General features: G+C 35.3%; 2 protein-coding genes across 2 annotated transcripts; one reads left to right on the plus strand and one right to left on the minus strand.

Moving 5' to 3' along the window:
* Positions 1-7,989: 7,989 nt before the first annotated feature.
* LOC140865476 (GTP-binding protein YPTM2) lies at positions 7,990-11,127 on the plus strand. Its single transcript, XM_073270137.1, has 8 exons — positions 7,990-8,168; positions 9,414-9,486; positions 9,813-9,860; positions 9,949-9,996; positions 10,139-10,210; positions 10,287-10,442; positions 10,599-10,702; positions 10,813-11,127. Exons 1-8 carry the CDS (start codon positions 8,155-8,157, stop codon positions 10,907-10,909), a joined length of 612 nt encoding a protein of 203 aa, XP_073126238.1. The 5' UTR covers positions 7,990-8,154; the 3' UTR covers positions 10,910-11,127.
* A 1,124-nt stretch (positions 11,128-12,251) lies between these two features.
* On the minus strand, positions 12,252-15,940 carry LOC140865475 (RGG repeats nuclear RNA binding protein A-like). Its single transcript, XM_073270135.1, has 7 exons — positions 15,530-15,940; positions 14,541-14,862; positions 14,290-14,355; positions 14,041-14,179; positions 13,651-13,809; positions 13,515-13,562; positions 12,252-12,775 (listed from the first exon to the last, which is right to left on the minus strand). Exons 1-7 carry the CDS (start codon positions 15,723-15,725, stop codon positions 12,587-12,589), a joined length of 1,119 nt encoding a protein of 372 aa, XP_073126236.1. The 5' UTR covers positions 15,726-15,940; the 3' UTR covers positions 12,252-12,586.
* Between the last annotated feature and the right edge of the window lie 2,179 nt (positions 15,941-18,119).

The following is an 18,119-nucleotide window of genomic DNA, read 5'->3' on the forward strand; positions in this document are numbered from 1 at the left end:
TCTAGTCTAGAAATTATCTATAAATAGATGAGTAGTGTTCGAAAATCAGAAGTATTCATTCTAGAAATTTTCGAAAATCACTCATATTATTTCAAGGGGATTTTCGAAATCCTCTGTCCCTTTTTGAGAAAATTCAGTTTGTGATTTTTACGAAAAATTACATTCTGAATTGACAGATCAAATCTGTTTATTCTCATCGATAAACATCTGATTGATTTCTAGTGCAATCAATCAGAGGGTTTCTGTTTTCTGTTCGTGGACTTGATTCCGGAGATTGATCGTGAAGCCATCGGTTCCCGGGATATACAAGAAGAGCAGATTAAATTCTTTTGGTGTCCATAATCAAGCCGTTGCTTGAAGAGGTAAAAATTTAATTGTGATTTTATTTTTACTTGCATAATTTAATCGTAAAGTTTTGATACCCATGATATGAAATCGTTCCATATATAAAAATAAAATTTTTAAACTTCCGCTGCACCGGGTATCAATTCTTAATTGATCTGAACACGTTTTTTCCAACACACGCCTCTAACAGCGCCCTCCCACCACGAGGCTGCATCCCCTCTCATCATATAAACCGCACAATTGACCCTGTCCACATCCGTAATCCCCATGTAGTCAAAGATAGACTCCAATGATCGGATCCATCCCTCTGCAATGAGCATATCAGTGGTGTCTGTAAACTCCTTTGGTCCCTTCTTCTGGAACCATTCAGCCACATCCTCATCATGGGTAAACCTAGGTCGTGCAGCTTGCTGCTCCAACAGAGCAGTGATCCCCGCCATCATATTTGCATTGGTCTGCTCCAATGCTGTAAGCGGGTTCTGCGGAGGTGGAGGGGGAGGATTACCACGCCTGTTCATCTGTCTCGAAGGCATTCTGCACCGCCATATATTTCTTTACGTAAATCACCATGCATAACTAAGGGTTCTAAAAATTTACTAGCATGAAATCTTAAATCATTACATATGCTCTTTATAAATCATAAGAAAACAATTTAAACTTACAGACCGGTAGTAGGATTTATGAGCTTCACGTGGCAGATGGACACCTTCCAAGAACCACGCTCTGATACCAAATGAAATGCCTACTACTAATAAAATGCGGAAAAACTTTTTTTAAAAAAATAAAAACTATACATATATGCTCATACATATATGTATCAACATTAAAATACTGCTAATAAATAAAATTCTTAAAACAAAAGCTTAAATAAAAAATAAACATTAAACCACTGAAAATCTCACGTCATGTTAAATAAAAATAATAATAATATCTAAGTAAAAATCCATAAATCTCGAATGCGGAAACATAATAAAAATTATTTCTCTCAAACACTGGAAACTGAAAATACGAAACATGTTTTATAAATTCTCAAAAGTACTCAAACATACTAAGACTCAATGAGACGGTCACAGGGCCACTGTCATGCTCACTCATACGTCCTCGTCACCGGTAGGAGCAACATAAGAATCATTATGATCACATGCACCATATAAGCGTAGTGAGCCTAGAGGCTCAACATGTCTAATCCTTTATAACGAGAGTTAAAATAATGCATCACATAATCATACTAATACATATACGTTTACATGCGCATGAATAAAACTGTTGCAAAATCATAACATAAACATCACTGATCCTGATTCTTGAACATGAGCATACTTAACATAGTTGAGCATGATATTTTGAAACTGTCTATGATACTATCAGTAAGTGTGACTAAATCTGTGCCGACTGATCAGTCTCCTGAACCAACGTACATGGCGGTGATAAATCACCTCTGTGCTGGTAGTAAACTACCTCTTAACATAAATAGTGGATAACCACCTCTGTGTTGTCACACTACTTCAATTCCCATCATAAAAATATTTTGCTTCTCAACACTTGATCATAATCATAACATGTAAATTTTTCATGAATGCATGCACTGAAAATATGTCCGTAATATATATTTAATTAATTTTCATAATAAATAGACTTATACTTAAAATACTTTCATGCATAAAATAAATTAAATATATATATTTCGGACTTAGTAATTTTCATGGGTTGGTCCAGACTGCTGATCACTCACTCTAAGCCCATTAAACTTAAATAAAAGCCCAATAAAAATAAATTCTTAATAAAAGCAATTAATCATAAACGGGCCTAAATAAAAATATTTAAGCCCATTAACTTAAGCTAAGCCCAAAAATCATATTTTAGCCCAAATAACTTAATTAAACTTAACTGGGCCTAAATAAAAATATTTAAGCCCATTAACTTAATTAAACCCAATAAAACTCTAGACTGGCCCAAAAATTCCCATGGGCTTCCCAGCCCATAAAAATCACAGGGCTAACTTAAATAAATTATTTAAGGCCCAAATAAAATTATTTGGAGGCCTAAATAATTTTCTAATTAATTATTAAAGCCCAAAAACCACTTAAATTAATAAACACTTAAAAATTAAAATACCCAAGCCCGGCCCACCTAACCCAGACCCGACCCGGACCCCCAGAACCCGACCCAACCCAACCCACAGCCCAACCCGGTTCCCCCCTCCCCTCTCCTCTCGGCTGCGCGAGCAGCAGGCCTTCATGGCCTGCTGCCGCCGGGCTCTGGCCGCCCCTGGCCAGAGCACCACCGCCCAGACGTAGCCCACGTCTGGGTGGTCCTAACCTGACCACTGCCCAGTCCTGGCTCGGCCCTGCATGGCCGGGCGATCCCCTCTTCCCCAAAACCCTAAACCGCGCACCAACTGCCCATCCAAGGAGTTTCTGATCAGCCAGCCCCTAACCAGCCTATAACCTGGCCATGGTTCGATCCCTAGGACCCTAAATCACCCCTTGACCCTTGAACCAGCAGCCAAAACCGATTCCCAATAGCAAAACGTGAGGATGCATCAAAGGGAAATCAACAAACATGAGTTATGACATGCACCAATCAAGAATCTTGCATAAACTCGATAAGGACAGTAAAAAACATGATGGATCAGGAAATCGATTGTGTAGTAGCTTATATGGTGTAAAACGAAAAGATTTAAACATGCCTTGATAATAATTCTTGAAGATATATGTGTAAACGGCCCCGGGACGACGAAAACTCAAAGAAGAACTTGAAGATCGGCTAAGGGGCTGAGTTTTCTGCTGCTAACCGATGAAAAATATGAAGAATGAGGTGGGGTGGCGGCTGATGGGGGTTTGAGTGTAGGGTAGGGAGAAATTTTTGGGATTATTTTGGGTAGATTTAGGTTAATAATTAATATAAATTATTTAAGAAGATAATAAACCATAAACATAATATTTAAAACTCATAAATAAGATATAAGTCTGATAATAAAATAAAAATTTCGAATTTAATAATTAAGGTATTTTTAAAAATTACCTAAAGTCATAAAAATGGCTTATTTTGGCTAAAAACAAGCTTCTAAAAATATCTAACTAAAATACCGCAAATTTTGGAAATAAAAACTTTAAAAATAATAATTTATGGCTACTAAATGTCTTCTAAAATATTTTGGATGGAAAATCAATACTTCGTCCGTCCACAGTCCCGTCTACGCGATCAAAATAACTTATTTACTCAAAAATCTAAAAATTCAATAATTACGGGTTAAATGCTAAAATAAATTTAACTCATGCATATAATTCACATAATAACACATAAATGTCATTTAACCCAATTATAACATTTTAAATAATTATTTTTCCTAATTATGCATGTGAATTTACGTATTAAAAATACTGGGTGCTACACTATCCATCTAAGACCAAATGTATAAGGCATTGACACCTAATTCCGAGTGAATTATGTAGTAACCCGGTTATCATTTTAAAGTGATTATAAGTTAAATAAGATTAATGATTATTATTTATAATAAACAAGTTCAAAAACAAACTCCAGGCTTCGGCCCTTGAAGAGTTTGAAAGATCCGAAGAGAGTTTGGAAGCACCGAACTGTTCAGAAGCAAGATCGGAGGCAGCGGTAGAGTTCGAAAGATCCGAACTAAGATAGGAACGTCCAAAGTTAGTTAGGCCATGCATATTGTGATGTTTCAGCTACACACAGACACGTGGGAGTTCGGAAGGTCCGAACCCAGGTAATCACTTAGGTGTCAAAGAGGATTTAGAAATGCCGTTTCATGCATGGGATCGGAGGATCCGAAGTGGAGATCGAATCTTCCGAAGTGACCAGTTCGGAACGTGACTTATATGCAGAGATCGGAGCTTCCGATATTTGCCTATAAATAGACCACCCAAGATCAGATTTAGTTGCCAATTCACACCTCTCCTATCTAGTACTTAGTGTGTTCTTGTGAGTTATCTTGTTGGGTTCTTAGTCTTCGGTGCGAGGGTCGGACACTAGTGGGGCACTTCCGAAGAAGCGACAGAGCTGTGTCCAAGAAGCGGGGTCTTCGACTTCAAAGGACCGATGACGGACGCAGATATAAATCTAGACTCTTAATAGCTTTTGTGTGTAGCTATTAGTCTAGTTAAGACTTTTTATTAAGCAACAAGTGATATGGTACTTATCTGATTATAGGCTAGGACTTGTGTGCCAGACTGCTATAATTGTTGTTTAGAGGTACAAACGTACTATCAAAGATATTCTGGTTGAGTAATGTGCATGTTCTATGTGTTGCATGTTTATCTGGTATGTTTTAGGTGCATATATATATACATATATATAAAAAATGTCATGGTTATTATGATGCATGCATTATCATGTTGAGCCTATACCTTGTTATAGTTTGTAATGAGGTCGTTCATCCCATATTTTTTTAGTGGATGTTTGGACCCATTAGTACGGAGTTAGGTCACCTATATGTACATATTTCCTTCTGGTGTGTGAGCCACCTCTTGATGCGATGTTTCAACGTGCTACATACCACGGCGCCTTCTAGATAAAGCAGATTTCTACTGTGATAGGTTTTTGGTACTTTGTACATTTGCATTCACGTACTCATAGCATATGTATACTCATACTTCCGTGTTGAGCATTGTTATCACTGATGTCCTCGGTTTTGTTTTGGACACCCCATTCTACGAGACAGGACTTAGGCTAGATGGACCCAGTGGAAGCGGTCACTGAACTGAGAGTTGCAATTGTTTCCTGAGGTCGCAGTTAGTTTTTCTGGTTTAGTATTGGTTTTCGTATTGCTTTTCGATTTGGTTCTATAACCCTTTATCACTTGGGTTTATTGCCGGTTGTATTTTGTCAGTTGTTTTATTGTATGGTTAAGTTTCCGTTGGTTTAATTGGTTTTGGTTATCCTAGGTTAATAGCATGCTTTAGTTTAATAAGTAGGTGATCTTATAAACGAGTTGCTACAAATGAGACATCTACACAATATTTATGGCTCAGTCTCTGATCCTATCCATCTAAGACCAAGTGTATGAGACCTTGACACTTAAGCCCGAGTTATCCAGGTCAAGACACGTTTTGTTTGACTCGGGGCAATGAGTGGTACTCTAGTCCGAATAGGATGGGGGTACTTGTGATATCCCCATAAATGTTTGGGTCTTGACCCGGGCTCAATATGTGGGTCAGAAAAGATGAATTAGATATATTATTTTCTTATCTAGATATCCACGTATATCTGAAGATAATAAAATAATATTTGATAAAAATGAAAGTTTAAATTCAAAAAAGAAACAAATCTTCCTATAGTTTTTCAATTCGAGGAGACTCTTTTAGGGTTCACCTATAAGTACTTATGTTTGGTTCATTCTTAACACACAATAAAGTATTGCAATTTACTGCATATTCTCTCATATAGTTTCTCTCATATAGTTTCTTCTCCCATAAACTCTATATTGACTTAGGCATCAGAGTGGCCACATTGAAAAACTCTTCGGCGTCCATTCACGAGTTGTTTATTGTGTGACGAAAACTCAGTTGCGTAGCCATGGTGGAAGGGGAAGATCTAACTGAGAAAAGTAGTCACGTCTACCCAAATTTTTTCATTGTTAACAACACACAAATAAGTCTGCGTAAATAAAAATAAAACACAATTAATTTTGCACAAGTGTATAGGGCAAAAAAATTATTAAAAAAAATAACCAATTCACAAAATCAATACTAGAGAATAAACAAAAAATAATTTCCTTAACATGTCAAGGAATTAAATTGCATCCTAAAATAACAATGACAAAAATAACCAAATAAACAAGAACTCAAATCTGTGTGGTCAAAATTCGGAGCAACGAAACTCTTCAAACAACACTTTATACGAGTGTCTCTAACACTTCACGGCAACACAGTGAAACATCAATACTCGATTATACAAGTTCTTCAGAAAAATGTCTCCGAGCTTCATAATCTCTATATGTTTTCACTCTTCGATCGTGTGTCGTTGGTGTATATATCATGCAACCTATATTCTTCAATATTTATAAAGACTTGTTTTGATCTTGAAATGATTCCTTAAATAGAAAATACACAATGAGAAAAGTAGTCTCTTTGGTTGTCTCACATATCCTTATATCCAAGGATTGTAGTTACACCAGAATAATCAATTCATTGTTTTATCTTTTTCCATTTCTAAATTTTAACCAAAATGGGTCTGTCGTAACTGACTATAACGATCAAAATATGTGTTTATTATTGACACACAACATATCTAATATAAGAAAATAAACATGAGGAATCGGAGGCTAATAAATTAAACATCGATAAAAGAAAACCATAATTAAAATATAGCTCAAAATTGAGATGACTTGCGTACAAATGTTAGGTCAACCATTCATTTTTATTAAAAAAACAAAAAATTTCCATCAACGAATTTTAGCCTTTAGGCGTTCCCAAAAGAAAAAAAAATAAATTTATTCCATACCAACAAAATAATATTGAAAAAAATCTCAAAATTTAAATAATATATATTTGAGTGATCGTTTAGAGATGAATCTTTATTCTTTATCCATATTTATAGTAAAAAATAATATTTTTATTATGAAAATAATATTTTATGGGTCAAGGATCGAGATCCGTTTCATAAAATAATTCATAAAACGAGTGCACATGAGTTTTTTTATATATATAACTTTTTAATAAAAATAAAATTAAAATTAAAATTAAAATTAAAAATAAATAAAATAGGTCTCTTGAGAGTTGAGACCCGATCTCATAAATATATACAATAAAAATGCATAATTTTACAATAAATAAAAATATTTTTCATTAGATCAAATCTAATAAAAAAAATTATCTTAAAAAATTAACTCATAAAAAATGCTTTATGGAAGTTTCTGTGATATAAATAATAGGGCTAATTGCATTCACACCCCCTGTGAAAAGTGTAAAAGGCATAAAACCTCCTAAGAAATATTAATAGGCTAATGCATCCCCCAGTTTTTTAAAATGTAGCACATTTCACCCCTATGTTATACAAACTCGGGCACATTTATACCCTCTCATAGGGGTTTTTATGCTAATTTTTTTAAAACATAGGGTCTAACATACTATTAATTTTACACATAGTGTTTTATGTCTTTTAAACTTTTCACAGGGGGTGTGAATGCAATTAACCCGATTTCTGTATTTGTATGTATGTATTGGATTTCAATTTGGATTTGTATGTATGTATTGGATTTCAATTTGGATACCAATGTTTTATTATTATTTATGGGCTAATTGCATTCACACCCCCTGTGAAAAGTCTAAAAGGCTTAAAACATCATGTGTAAAATTAATAGCATGTTAGACCCTATGTTTTTAAAAAATTAGCATAAAAACCCCTATGAGAAGGTATAAATGTGTCCGAGTTTGTATAACATAGTGGTGAAATGTGCTACATTTTAAAAAACTGAAAGATGCATTAGCCTATTAATATTTTTTAGAAAAATTTTATGTCTTTTAGATTTTTCACAAGAATGAATGCAATTAACCCTACACAAGTCCTACTCAGCAAACATTACTTGCTTGCCACGTCACGGCTCCACCCTCGCCACATTTTATAAAACGCGTCATTTATTCAATAAAACGACGCCCAAATATTACTATATAAATATAAATATAAATATATACAACCACCATCTCTCCATTTTCAACCCTCTCAATTCACGGCATCAACTCTCGAATCGATCAAAGCATCGCCTCTCGAAACTGAATTCTCCCTCGATCCTTGTCTCGGAACCTCTTTCGTGTTTGATTTTTTTGAATTTCGTCGGCCATGAATCCGGAATAGTAAGCATTTTGTCGTTTCACATGTTTTTAATTGGATTTTCCCATTTTCGGGATTATATGGAGCAAATGAGTTAGATCTGCTTGGATTTTTAGGTTTAAACATTTTGTTGATCGTTATTTTTTTCCTTCATTTTGTACTTGTTGGATCGGTGGATTTATGATGTGGTTGGAGCTTTATTTTGATCCATAGCAATCATATTTTACTGTGTGTCGAAATATGATCGCTGTGAATTTCATGTTTGTGGGCGGTAGTCGATCTAATTGATGAACCGGATGACCTCGAGGAAGAAAGGATCATAACTGGAATGATCGGCATATTATTTATTGTTCTTTCTGTGTGGACGTCGCCTCTTGTTGTTGGGAATATTGTTTATTGGGAAAAAAACAACCTTTTACGGTTCTTGTGTGCTCAAATTTTGACTTGATTGAAATAAAAAAAACTACCATCCTTTATAACAACGATAAAGCAACAAAGGAAGAAAGAAAAGAAAATTAGAGTTTTTGTGGGTCGCAGTAATGTTTTGGGGTTTCGTTAATGTATACCCTGTTTGTTCTTGATCAAATACAAGCTATGAAAGTAAATATTTTAATCTTGTTCTTCACGTTTTTTTATAATTTCATGTCGCACGTGAATATACATTGATTTGGATATTTCTAAGCTGTTAAAGCTTTTATGTTCTCTGCTATTCAGGCTTCTTTTATGAAGATTGAAAAAAGTACTCAGATTCTTATGTGCTTTATCTAATATAGCAAACTGCTGTTCTAACTGTTGGAAGATATTTACCATCAGGATTCAAAAAATTGTACCTTTTTCTTTTTAATGCTAATTGTTGTATAAACCTGGGTTATGAGTTTGATATCTATTAAAAAAATATTTGTTTTTATGGAAGCCGATAACAATGTACTGTAGTATTTTGTGGTCAGACTAGTTGTGGATATATTTTTGAGTGGGAATGCCCAAATGTCTTTTGTAATCTGTCAAATCCGTTTTCTTTTTCTCTTTTACTTTCTCTTTTTCTATCTGTTTGATTGTTCTTCGCTGATAGCATTATGCTTCTGGTGTTAAGGCTCTGTTTTTAATTATCTAATATTTGGGCATCCCACTTTTTGCTATTTTGTGCAACAGATACACATTTTACGTCCTTTTCCCTGTGATATTCAAGGAGTTTGAGATTTCTTCAATGGTTGAGAAATGATTTTCCTTGATTTATTCTAGACTGAACGTATGTTCTCATTTTTTAACAGTGACTACCTTTTTAAACTCTTGCTTATCGGAGATTCTGGTGTTGGCAAATCATGCCTTCTTCTGAGGTTTGCGGTAGGTACTTATTCCCTCTCTAAATGATTCTCTCCTTAGAAAAAGCAATTTGAAAATTGATAGTCCATTTTGCTTTTCATCGTAGCATTCCTTAGATTTTCGATACACCCTTTTTCCATGAATAATGAATTTTTCTATGGTGGTCACACCTGTGGCATGTTTTCTATCTGATCCTTTTGGGGTCAATGTGAAATTATGAATAAGTGTGGTAATTTTGCTTTTCATGTCAATTTGCATGATTCAAAAATTTAAAGTTGCACAAAAACCTTTGGAGTTTGTGGGAATATCTTTACTTCTTGTAACTATCAGTATATTATTGTTTTCAGGATGATTCATATCTTGAGAGCTATATCAGTACTATCGGCGTTGACTTTGTAAGTGATCTGTCCTAGTGTGCCTTTTGTTATGTCCTGGCATTTCTGAAACTATAAGTTTCCTGATAAATAGTGTTTTATGATTCAGAAAATTCGTACAGTGGAGCAGGATGGGAAAACCATTAAGTTACAAATAGTAAGTGTTTGAAATTCATTCTATCTAGCTATTATATTGTATGTGAGATTTTAACATCCAATTTCAGGATATGTTCTTTCAGTTGTCGAAGTTTTTGATACTGTGGATGGATTAATCTTTTTTTGTCTCTTGATAAATGCAGTGGGATACTGCTGGGCAAGAGCGTTTTAGGACAATCACGAGCAGCTACTACCGTGGGGCTCATGGCATAATTGTTAGTATTGCCTATTCTCGCACCTAAATATTTCCTGCTTGATGAATTAGGCTTATTCTCCTCATATGTCTATCAGGTAGTTTATGACGTGACTGATCAAGAGAGTTTTAACAATGTCAAGCAATGGTTGAACGAGATAGACCGATATGCTAGTGACAATGTTAACAAGCTTCTTGTTGGAAACAAGTGTGATCTCACATCACAGAAGGTCGTGTCCACCGAGACCGCCAAGGTAAACTTATAAATGCTTGATGCAATTTACATTCGATATGCTCCGGTCTGCACAATTTTCTCCTTCATTTGGATCGCCGTTGATTGAAATCCAAGGTTGACCCCTGTATCATCTCACATTTTGATGAATTTCTTGTCTGACCTTGTCTTTTTATAGGCATTTGCTGACGAGATTGGGATACCTTTCATGGAGACAAGTGCGAAAAGTGCTACTAATGTGGAGCAGGCTTTCATGGCCATGGCCGCCTCAATCAAAAACAGGTAAACAACTTAGCATGATGTGCAGACCATATGTTTGGATGCTGTGATGTTAATTTGATAGCTATCCGTGATCTTTTTCACTAATGACTATTTTACATCTATATTGTCAGGATGGCGAGTCAACCGGCCATGAATGCTGCTCGACCTTCAACTGTGCAGATCAGAGGACAACCTGTTAATCAAAAGTCTGGCTGCTGCTCCACCTAAAGCAGACGTTGGTAAGCTAGATAGCTACGCAATGTAATCATGCCATGCAAAATCAGTGCTTGTTCTTGTTTAACGATATGACTGCACAATCGTGTTAATTTACTTATGGATTATGTTAAAACATATATTCTTTGTTAAGCTATTTGATTTCTTAAAAAGGGCATGTAAAAAGCAGTCGTTGACGAATGTGTGTTATTATTCTTATTTCACGTTTTTCATATCTAGAACACCACTAAAAACATTTATTACCAGCTATTGTACTATATATTTTAGAACCGAATGACAGCTGGTAATAAATGTTTGTTAGATACGCATTTAGCACAATCGCACCATTTGTCATAAATTAGCAGTAACTGACAATAGATAAGTTAATCGTAGTGATCCTATTATTCTCTCTTCATCGATTGTAGATCGATAATGCCTTTCTTTAATTGGTATTTTAGTGGAGTGCCTATTAATAGATCTGTTAGGGTCTTGTTGAGATATTCGGGTGGTATTTGAGATGGATTGCAAAAAGTGTTTTTGTACTTTTCAAAAAATTTTAAAGCGATCCTAAACACTGCCCAGACCATTCAATGATTGCTGCAGTCGTTCGGAGTCGGCCTTCCGATATTCAATCCAAAATTAATTTTTCAACCAAACGTATGTTTTGATATCTGTGGCTTAACATGGCTCGAAATCCCATTTTCATTTTATAGTTCTATTTGGACTTTACACAAGATATACATCATCCAAAGATCTCAGAAAGATTCAACAAATTGTGCCACTAACATCCTAGGCTTCTGTAAAACAGGACACATCACTTCATACTGATGCTCGCCTATTGTCAAATACAGGCATTTGGGTTCAGTACCTCGAATTGCATTCTGTGTAGAAACTTTAAAGCGCACATGGGGCAAGGGAAATTTTGAACTTTAAATTGTTTATTTCGACTGATTATTCACAATTAAGGCTGTCTATTATACTTGATTTAGCAACTGCTATGGATGGGGCTCAACATTTTAGCAAGCCACAAGTCAACTCGTTATCCATACATACTATGAATAATTCCAACGAATTTTGAACTTAAACATGTATACCATTCGTAAATCGTACGCAAGGTGACAATTCTCAGTGAGATGTAAATGCGATTCTAACTTTCATTTCATTATCTTACGCAAGAAACCTGGAGTATTCACAGAAACGTGATTCTCTGAATCAAAGGCCAAGATTTAGTTCCCTAGCCTTGTGGTTGGAGGGATCTCCGGCACATGCTGAAAAGTTTACTAAGGTCCTTTAAGAATTACAGGATGGAAAGAAAAAGGCGTTCACCCGATACAACATATAAAGAGACTAGACGAGATCAGGAAGTGGGACAAAATTATGATTCAAAATGTAACAAAACTGGTTTTCATAAACTTTTAAAAAAGAAAAAGAAAAAAAGAAAAGGGCTCATCCCATGGGAATTAAATCAAAATGAAAAAGAGACTCCCGACACTATTAAGTATTATGGAAATGGTATTTCATGCATGTCAAAAGCAACAAAGAACCAAAGGCCCAAAAACCACTGGAACACATCTAAATGTACACTGAAATGACTGCAAATTTCCCATGATTGCCTGCCAAATTCGCCACTCACGAACCACGAAAGATTTGATTCCTACAATCCACCAAGCTCGTGTGGCAAGCCGAAGTTCCTCAATTACCTGCAAGAGAAGGGAACTCCCCAGTATCACCAAGGGCTAGGGCCTGCTCACTGTGATTGCTTATTCCAGCTCCAGCTCCAGCTCCACCTCCACCTCTACCACGACCACGTCCCTGACCACGGCCTCCAGATCGGGCGTACTCTCCTTTAGCCGGCTTCAGAAACTCATTTATGCTAACAGACTACATATCAAACATGAAAATATGTAAAAGGTTAAGTAGAGCTCCATTACTGGTTCACGGGGTGTCACTTGCACGTAAAAGAATGGTTAGCAGACAAGGAGTATAACAAAAATTCCAAGCAAAATGCAGAAAAAGAAAATAATCAAAATTTATTGATGAAAGCAGTAAAAGATCATATAAAGTTGCATAAAAGGCCCAGAAATTCCATATTACTGCTTCAACACCTTCCAACAAAGTGGAGAAAACATTCTCTTCCCGTAAACTGATTGTATATTAGTCAGCTGCCTATAATAAGAAATGGATATCGCGAAGCTGATACAATATTGTTTACAAGCAGGAACAAAGGTTAAGGCTTTATGTCAAGCTGATTTACATGAAAATAATTTTGTATTTTCTGGAAAATCATCAATATCTATCTGGTTCCTTCGTCAATGATATCTATCCCTCTAATTAAATCTTGTCAATATAGTCCAAAAACGAAGATGAAGGTGGACCGTATTTTTCCCAACCCACCCAACTAAGTTATATCACATGTTCTCGGGTAAATGTCACATTGAGATATTTATTGACTTTAAGGCTGGTGGATGAGAAGATAAAAGATGCATAACATGAGGATGATGGAAAATCAATATACCTTGATTAAATGATGGCACGTGACACTAAGTTTTTGTAAGACTTAAGTAAAACATTGGACAAAACAAGAACAAGTAAATTAATAAGCCGCGTGAGACAAACACACCTTTTTTGCCTTTTCAGCAGCCTCTTTGCGTTTATCTTTGTCAGAACCCTGTGCAGAAAATATTTAATATAATCAACAAAACCCATCCTAAATGGATATAGAAAGAAAAGGCATAGACTGAGAGTAGCTTGCTCACCAATTTCACAAAGAATTCATCATCATTCTTCTTGTTGGACAGAATTTGCATGGACTCAAGTTCTTTGTCCAAGTTAACCTTCCTTTCTTCGGACTTGAGCGCAGACAAGGGCTTTCTCTTCTCTTCCAGAACCTTTTCATATTCCTCCAAAGTCATCTCCTATCAGGATAGAAGAGACAGGTAACAATCATATTTACAGCATGATAGAACATTAGACATATTCACACAATAAATTACAACATATATATACACCGAAAATCTAGAACATCAATCCACAAGCACTAAGGTAAGACAGCATGATAATATGCTTGAATTCTTGAAGATCTACAACGCATTATGAAAGTGAATTAAAAAACTAGATTTTAAACCAACCACCAAGAACTAAAGTACCTTCTCTTCAGGCTCCTTTTCTTGTGGTTCATTTGCAGGAGTTTCCTTGTTAGCATCAACTTCTTCTTGTTCTGATGGCTTTTCAGCATCAACAACATTTTTCTCTCCTAGTCCTTCCACAACTGGTTCTTCAGTTTCCCTAAGTCAGCAGAAGTACAAATCACACAAAATGCATTTGGCAGCAGAATTTAGAAAATAAGGAGAAAAAAATCCCACATAGAGAATAAAAATTGAACACACGGTGCTTACGTGGCTATCTCATCAGCTGCTGTTCCCCAATTTCCACGGCCAGCACCCTCACGTTTAAAGCCAGACCTACAGATAAAAAATAAAAATAACATAAAGCCAATGATATTGAGATTTCCATATTAAATACAGTGAGGTTCTGACAAAATTACACAAATAATGAAAGAAAAAAAACAGAAAATCAATTACAAACAAAAACATAAATTCTATAATAATGAAAGCAGCAAAAACAACCACTTTCATAATAAGCTTACCCACGCCCAGTTCCACTGTGACGATCAAACACCCTTCGTGGGCGTTCACCCTCTGTAGATTCCCCATTGCTAATACCACCACGGCGACCCCCACGGAAGCCACCACCTCCACGTGGCCCACTATATGGACGCCTATCAGATGAATCCTTTCCAGCATCTCCATCTTCTGATAACTTATATACTCTGGAAAAGCCATTAGTGTTTCCAAATGCATTTTCATTGTCGTGGTCGCGGTTAAATCCACGGCCACCACGCCCACGGCCACCACCACGTGCAGCACCACGGCCTCCTCCACGTTGATCTTCATTTTTGGATTCTCTCACTGCCAATATAAACAAGTTAGTAACTGTACAATAAGACTAACAGATCTTAAAACCACAACCCTCCAAGCAGGAGACAGGAAAATTTGAGTAAAAAACAATCCCATCTCTTAAAGAACGGTATAAGGAAAAACCCGCTGCAATTAACAACTCAAATCAGCATTTTCACAACTCACAGGATTCTGTGATTGAAAAAACTTCATACATCAATCTCAACTCTCAACATATAAATTAATGTTACTAGAACTGTTACCGTTAAAACAAGAAGCTCTGTACTTTAGTTTACCAATAAAAAAGGCTAAAGAATTAAATCCAAATTCCAATGAGAATAAAAACCAATTTGATTGACGGCGGCTCATAGTTACAGAGACAGAAAACAATGTAAATACACAAGAAAAGGTACAAAAAGTAAAAACCATAATCTCCTTTTGATTTGCTCTTATGCAGAGAGATTCCCAAAAAATGGAAAAACAGGGTTTTGTATGAAACTTACAAATTTAAAAGAATTAGACAACACACAACTTATTTTCTTTTCTGAAAGGCTCAATTCCAATAAACACAAACGCGTTTATAAGCAGAAAAAGCCTCCAATTTAATTTTTCCCATAAATGATCCAAGAAAACAGGAACAATGAGAAACAAAAATCAAACTGGGTTTTAAATATCTCACCAGCCTGAGTTGGAGGGACAGGCTTGGAGGGAAGCTTGGCTGCAGGCTTGGCTTGAGCCGCCGGGGCCTGAGCTGGAGCTTTCTTAGGCTGAGCCGGAGCCTGCGCCGGTGCATTTAGCTGCTTTGCAGCAACAAGCTGAGTTGGGTCCTCGGAGTCATCATCACCAAGAAGCCCAAAAGGATTAGTAGAACTCATTTTTCTCAGATTCTTGACAAATAGATGGCGCTTCAGTCAAGATTCTCAAGAATCAAGGAACTCCTAGCAACAAGAATCCATGGAAAACGGATCGAATTCAGCAACAGAGAAGTGGATTCGGACGAAAAGGGATTGATTCAAGTGAGAGAGATGCAGAGGTACTGGAAAACCCTAGCCAATTGCGGCAGAGTAGAACAAAGAGTGGAGTAAAAACCTAATCTCCAATGAGGGAATTTGTACATGTTGCAAATGTAATGGGCTCGAAAGTTAATGGGCTTTCTGAACAGTTGGGCTTCACGAATATCTTATTAAGGCAAGCCCATTAGCAATATTCTTTTTATATATAATATTTCCTAATATATAAACAATCTTCCCTAGACATCATCTTTTGTTTTACCAAAATTGATCTTTCTCTATTTTTTTTTAAATTTCAATATTTTAAATCTCATTTTAATTTCTCGATAATTTTTATATCACATTAATAAAAAAACAATGTAATCAATACACTAGTAATAATATAATAAATCTATACTATAGAATCTGCTTATCAGATAAAAGAGGATGACATATTTTTTTGCCAAAATTATCTTTATATGTTATAGATTTTTTTCATATATAAAGAATCTTTCTCTTAAATACCATCTTTTGTTTTACCAAAATTGTCATTTTTTCTAAATCTCATTTTAATTTATCGATAATTTTTATAATTATAATTTAGTCTCTCGATAATTTTTATATCATGTTAATAAAAAACAATGTAATCAATACACTAGTAATAATATAATAAATCTATACTATAGAATCTGCTTATCAGATAAAAGAGGATGACATCTTTTTTTTTTTTGCCAAAATTATCTTTATATGTTATAGATATTACACTTTGTTTTTTTTTTAATTTCGATATTTCAAATTACAGTTTAGTCCCTCGGTAATTTTTTACAACTATGATATTACTCATATTTGAATATAAAATCAAATTTATTAAAAAATATACAAGCACGCAACACGTGCATCAATAATAGTAAATAATTTTTTCAATAACCCCATTAAACAATCAATTTCTAACTAATTTTCGAGAAATTTATATCATAATAATGTTAATACACATCAAATTCAATGTTTTTAAAATCGGACCGGACTGGTGATCGGTTTATGGTACCGGCCGATTCGATCATGAACCGATCCTGGGTTCGGTGCGAAATAAGCTCAAAATTGTTTTTCTGATTAACTCGCTTGGAACCAGCCAAACCTGGTCAAGAACTGATTGAACCGGCGAACCGGTTCGATCGGTTCATCTATTCTATTAAAAAAATTAAAAAAATTTAAATTTTTAAAAATGTAATTCTTTCTTATTTCCGATAAAAAATGTATTTTCTATATTCAAAATTCAAAATTTTTATTTTTGGTTACATATACATGATTATTTGGTTTTAAACGTTTTAAAATAGTATTTTAGTAGTATTTGAGCATTGATTTATTTTTTGTTTATAAATATATAAATAATTATATTTTATATTTTGATCATATTTTAAACTTTGGTAAGTAATATATTATTATATATATATACATATTTAAAGTTTTTAAAATTTAAAATATATGAATTATTATATTATAGTATTATTTTATACAATATAATAATTGAATTATGTTTTAAAGGCTTATCGGTTCGATTATCGATCCGGTTATAAAAACATTGATTAAAAGGCAGTGCAGAATTGGGGGATTTCGAAGAATTCTTCAGAGATTCGCAGTTTCTTGGGTTTGGCAGGATATTATCGAAAGTTTATCAAGAGTTTTTTTTTACTCCATTGCAGTACCCTTGACATCCTTGATCAAGAAAAATGCGAAGTTTGCATGGAGTCCTGACTGTTAGAGGAGCTTCGATCAGTTGAAGGAAGCACTCACTTATGCGCCTATGTTGGCGATGGTAGTACCTCACGAGGAGTTGGTGGTGTACACCGATGCGTCTAATCTGGGTTTAGGCGCCGTGTTTATGCAGTGTGACCGAGTAATTGCATATGCGTCGAGATTGTTGAAGATTCATGAGCAAAATTATCCGGCACATGATTTGGAGCTTGCAGCAGTGGTCTTTGCATTGAAAATCTGGAGGCACTATCTGTATAGTGAGAAGTGCAAGATTTTCACCGATCACAAGAGCCTCAAGTACTTCTTCACCCAGAAGGACTTGAACATGAGGCAGCGCAGATGGTTAGAGTTGGTGAAGGATTATGACTGTGACATTAGCTACCATTCGGGTAAAGCTAATGTAGTAGCTGATGCGTTGAGTCGGAAGACTTCAGTGGTATCTTGCTTGTCAGTGCAGTTTCCACTTCAGCGGGAGATTCAGTGGTTTGAGCTGGAGTTTTACTCAGACGAGCTTGCGCCGAGTTTAGC

The sequence above is a fragment of the Henckelia pumila genome, chromosome 4, assembly GCF_033568475.1.
Source record: "Henckelia pumila isolate YLH828 chromosome 4, ASM3356847v2, whole genome shotgun sequence".
Taxonomy (NCBI): Eukaryota; Viridiplantae; Streptophyta; class Magnoliopsida; order Lamiales; family Gesneriaceae; genus Henckelia; species Henckelia pumila.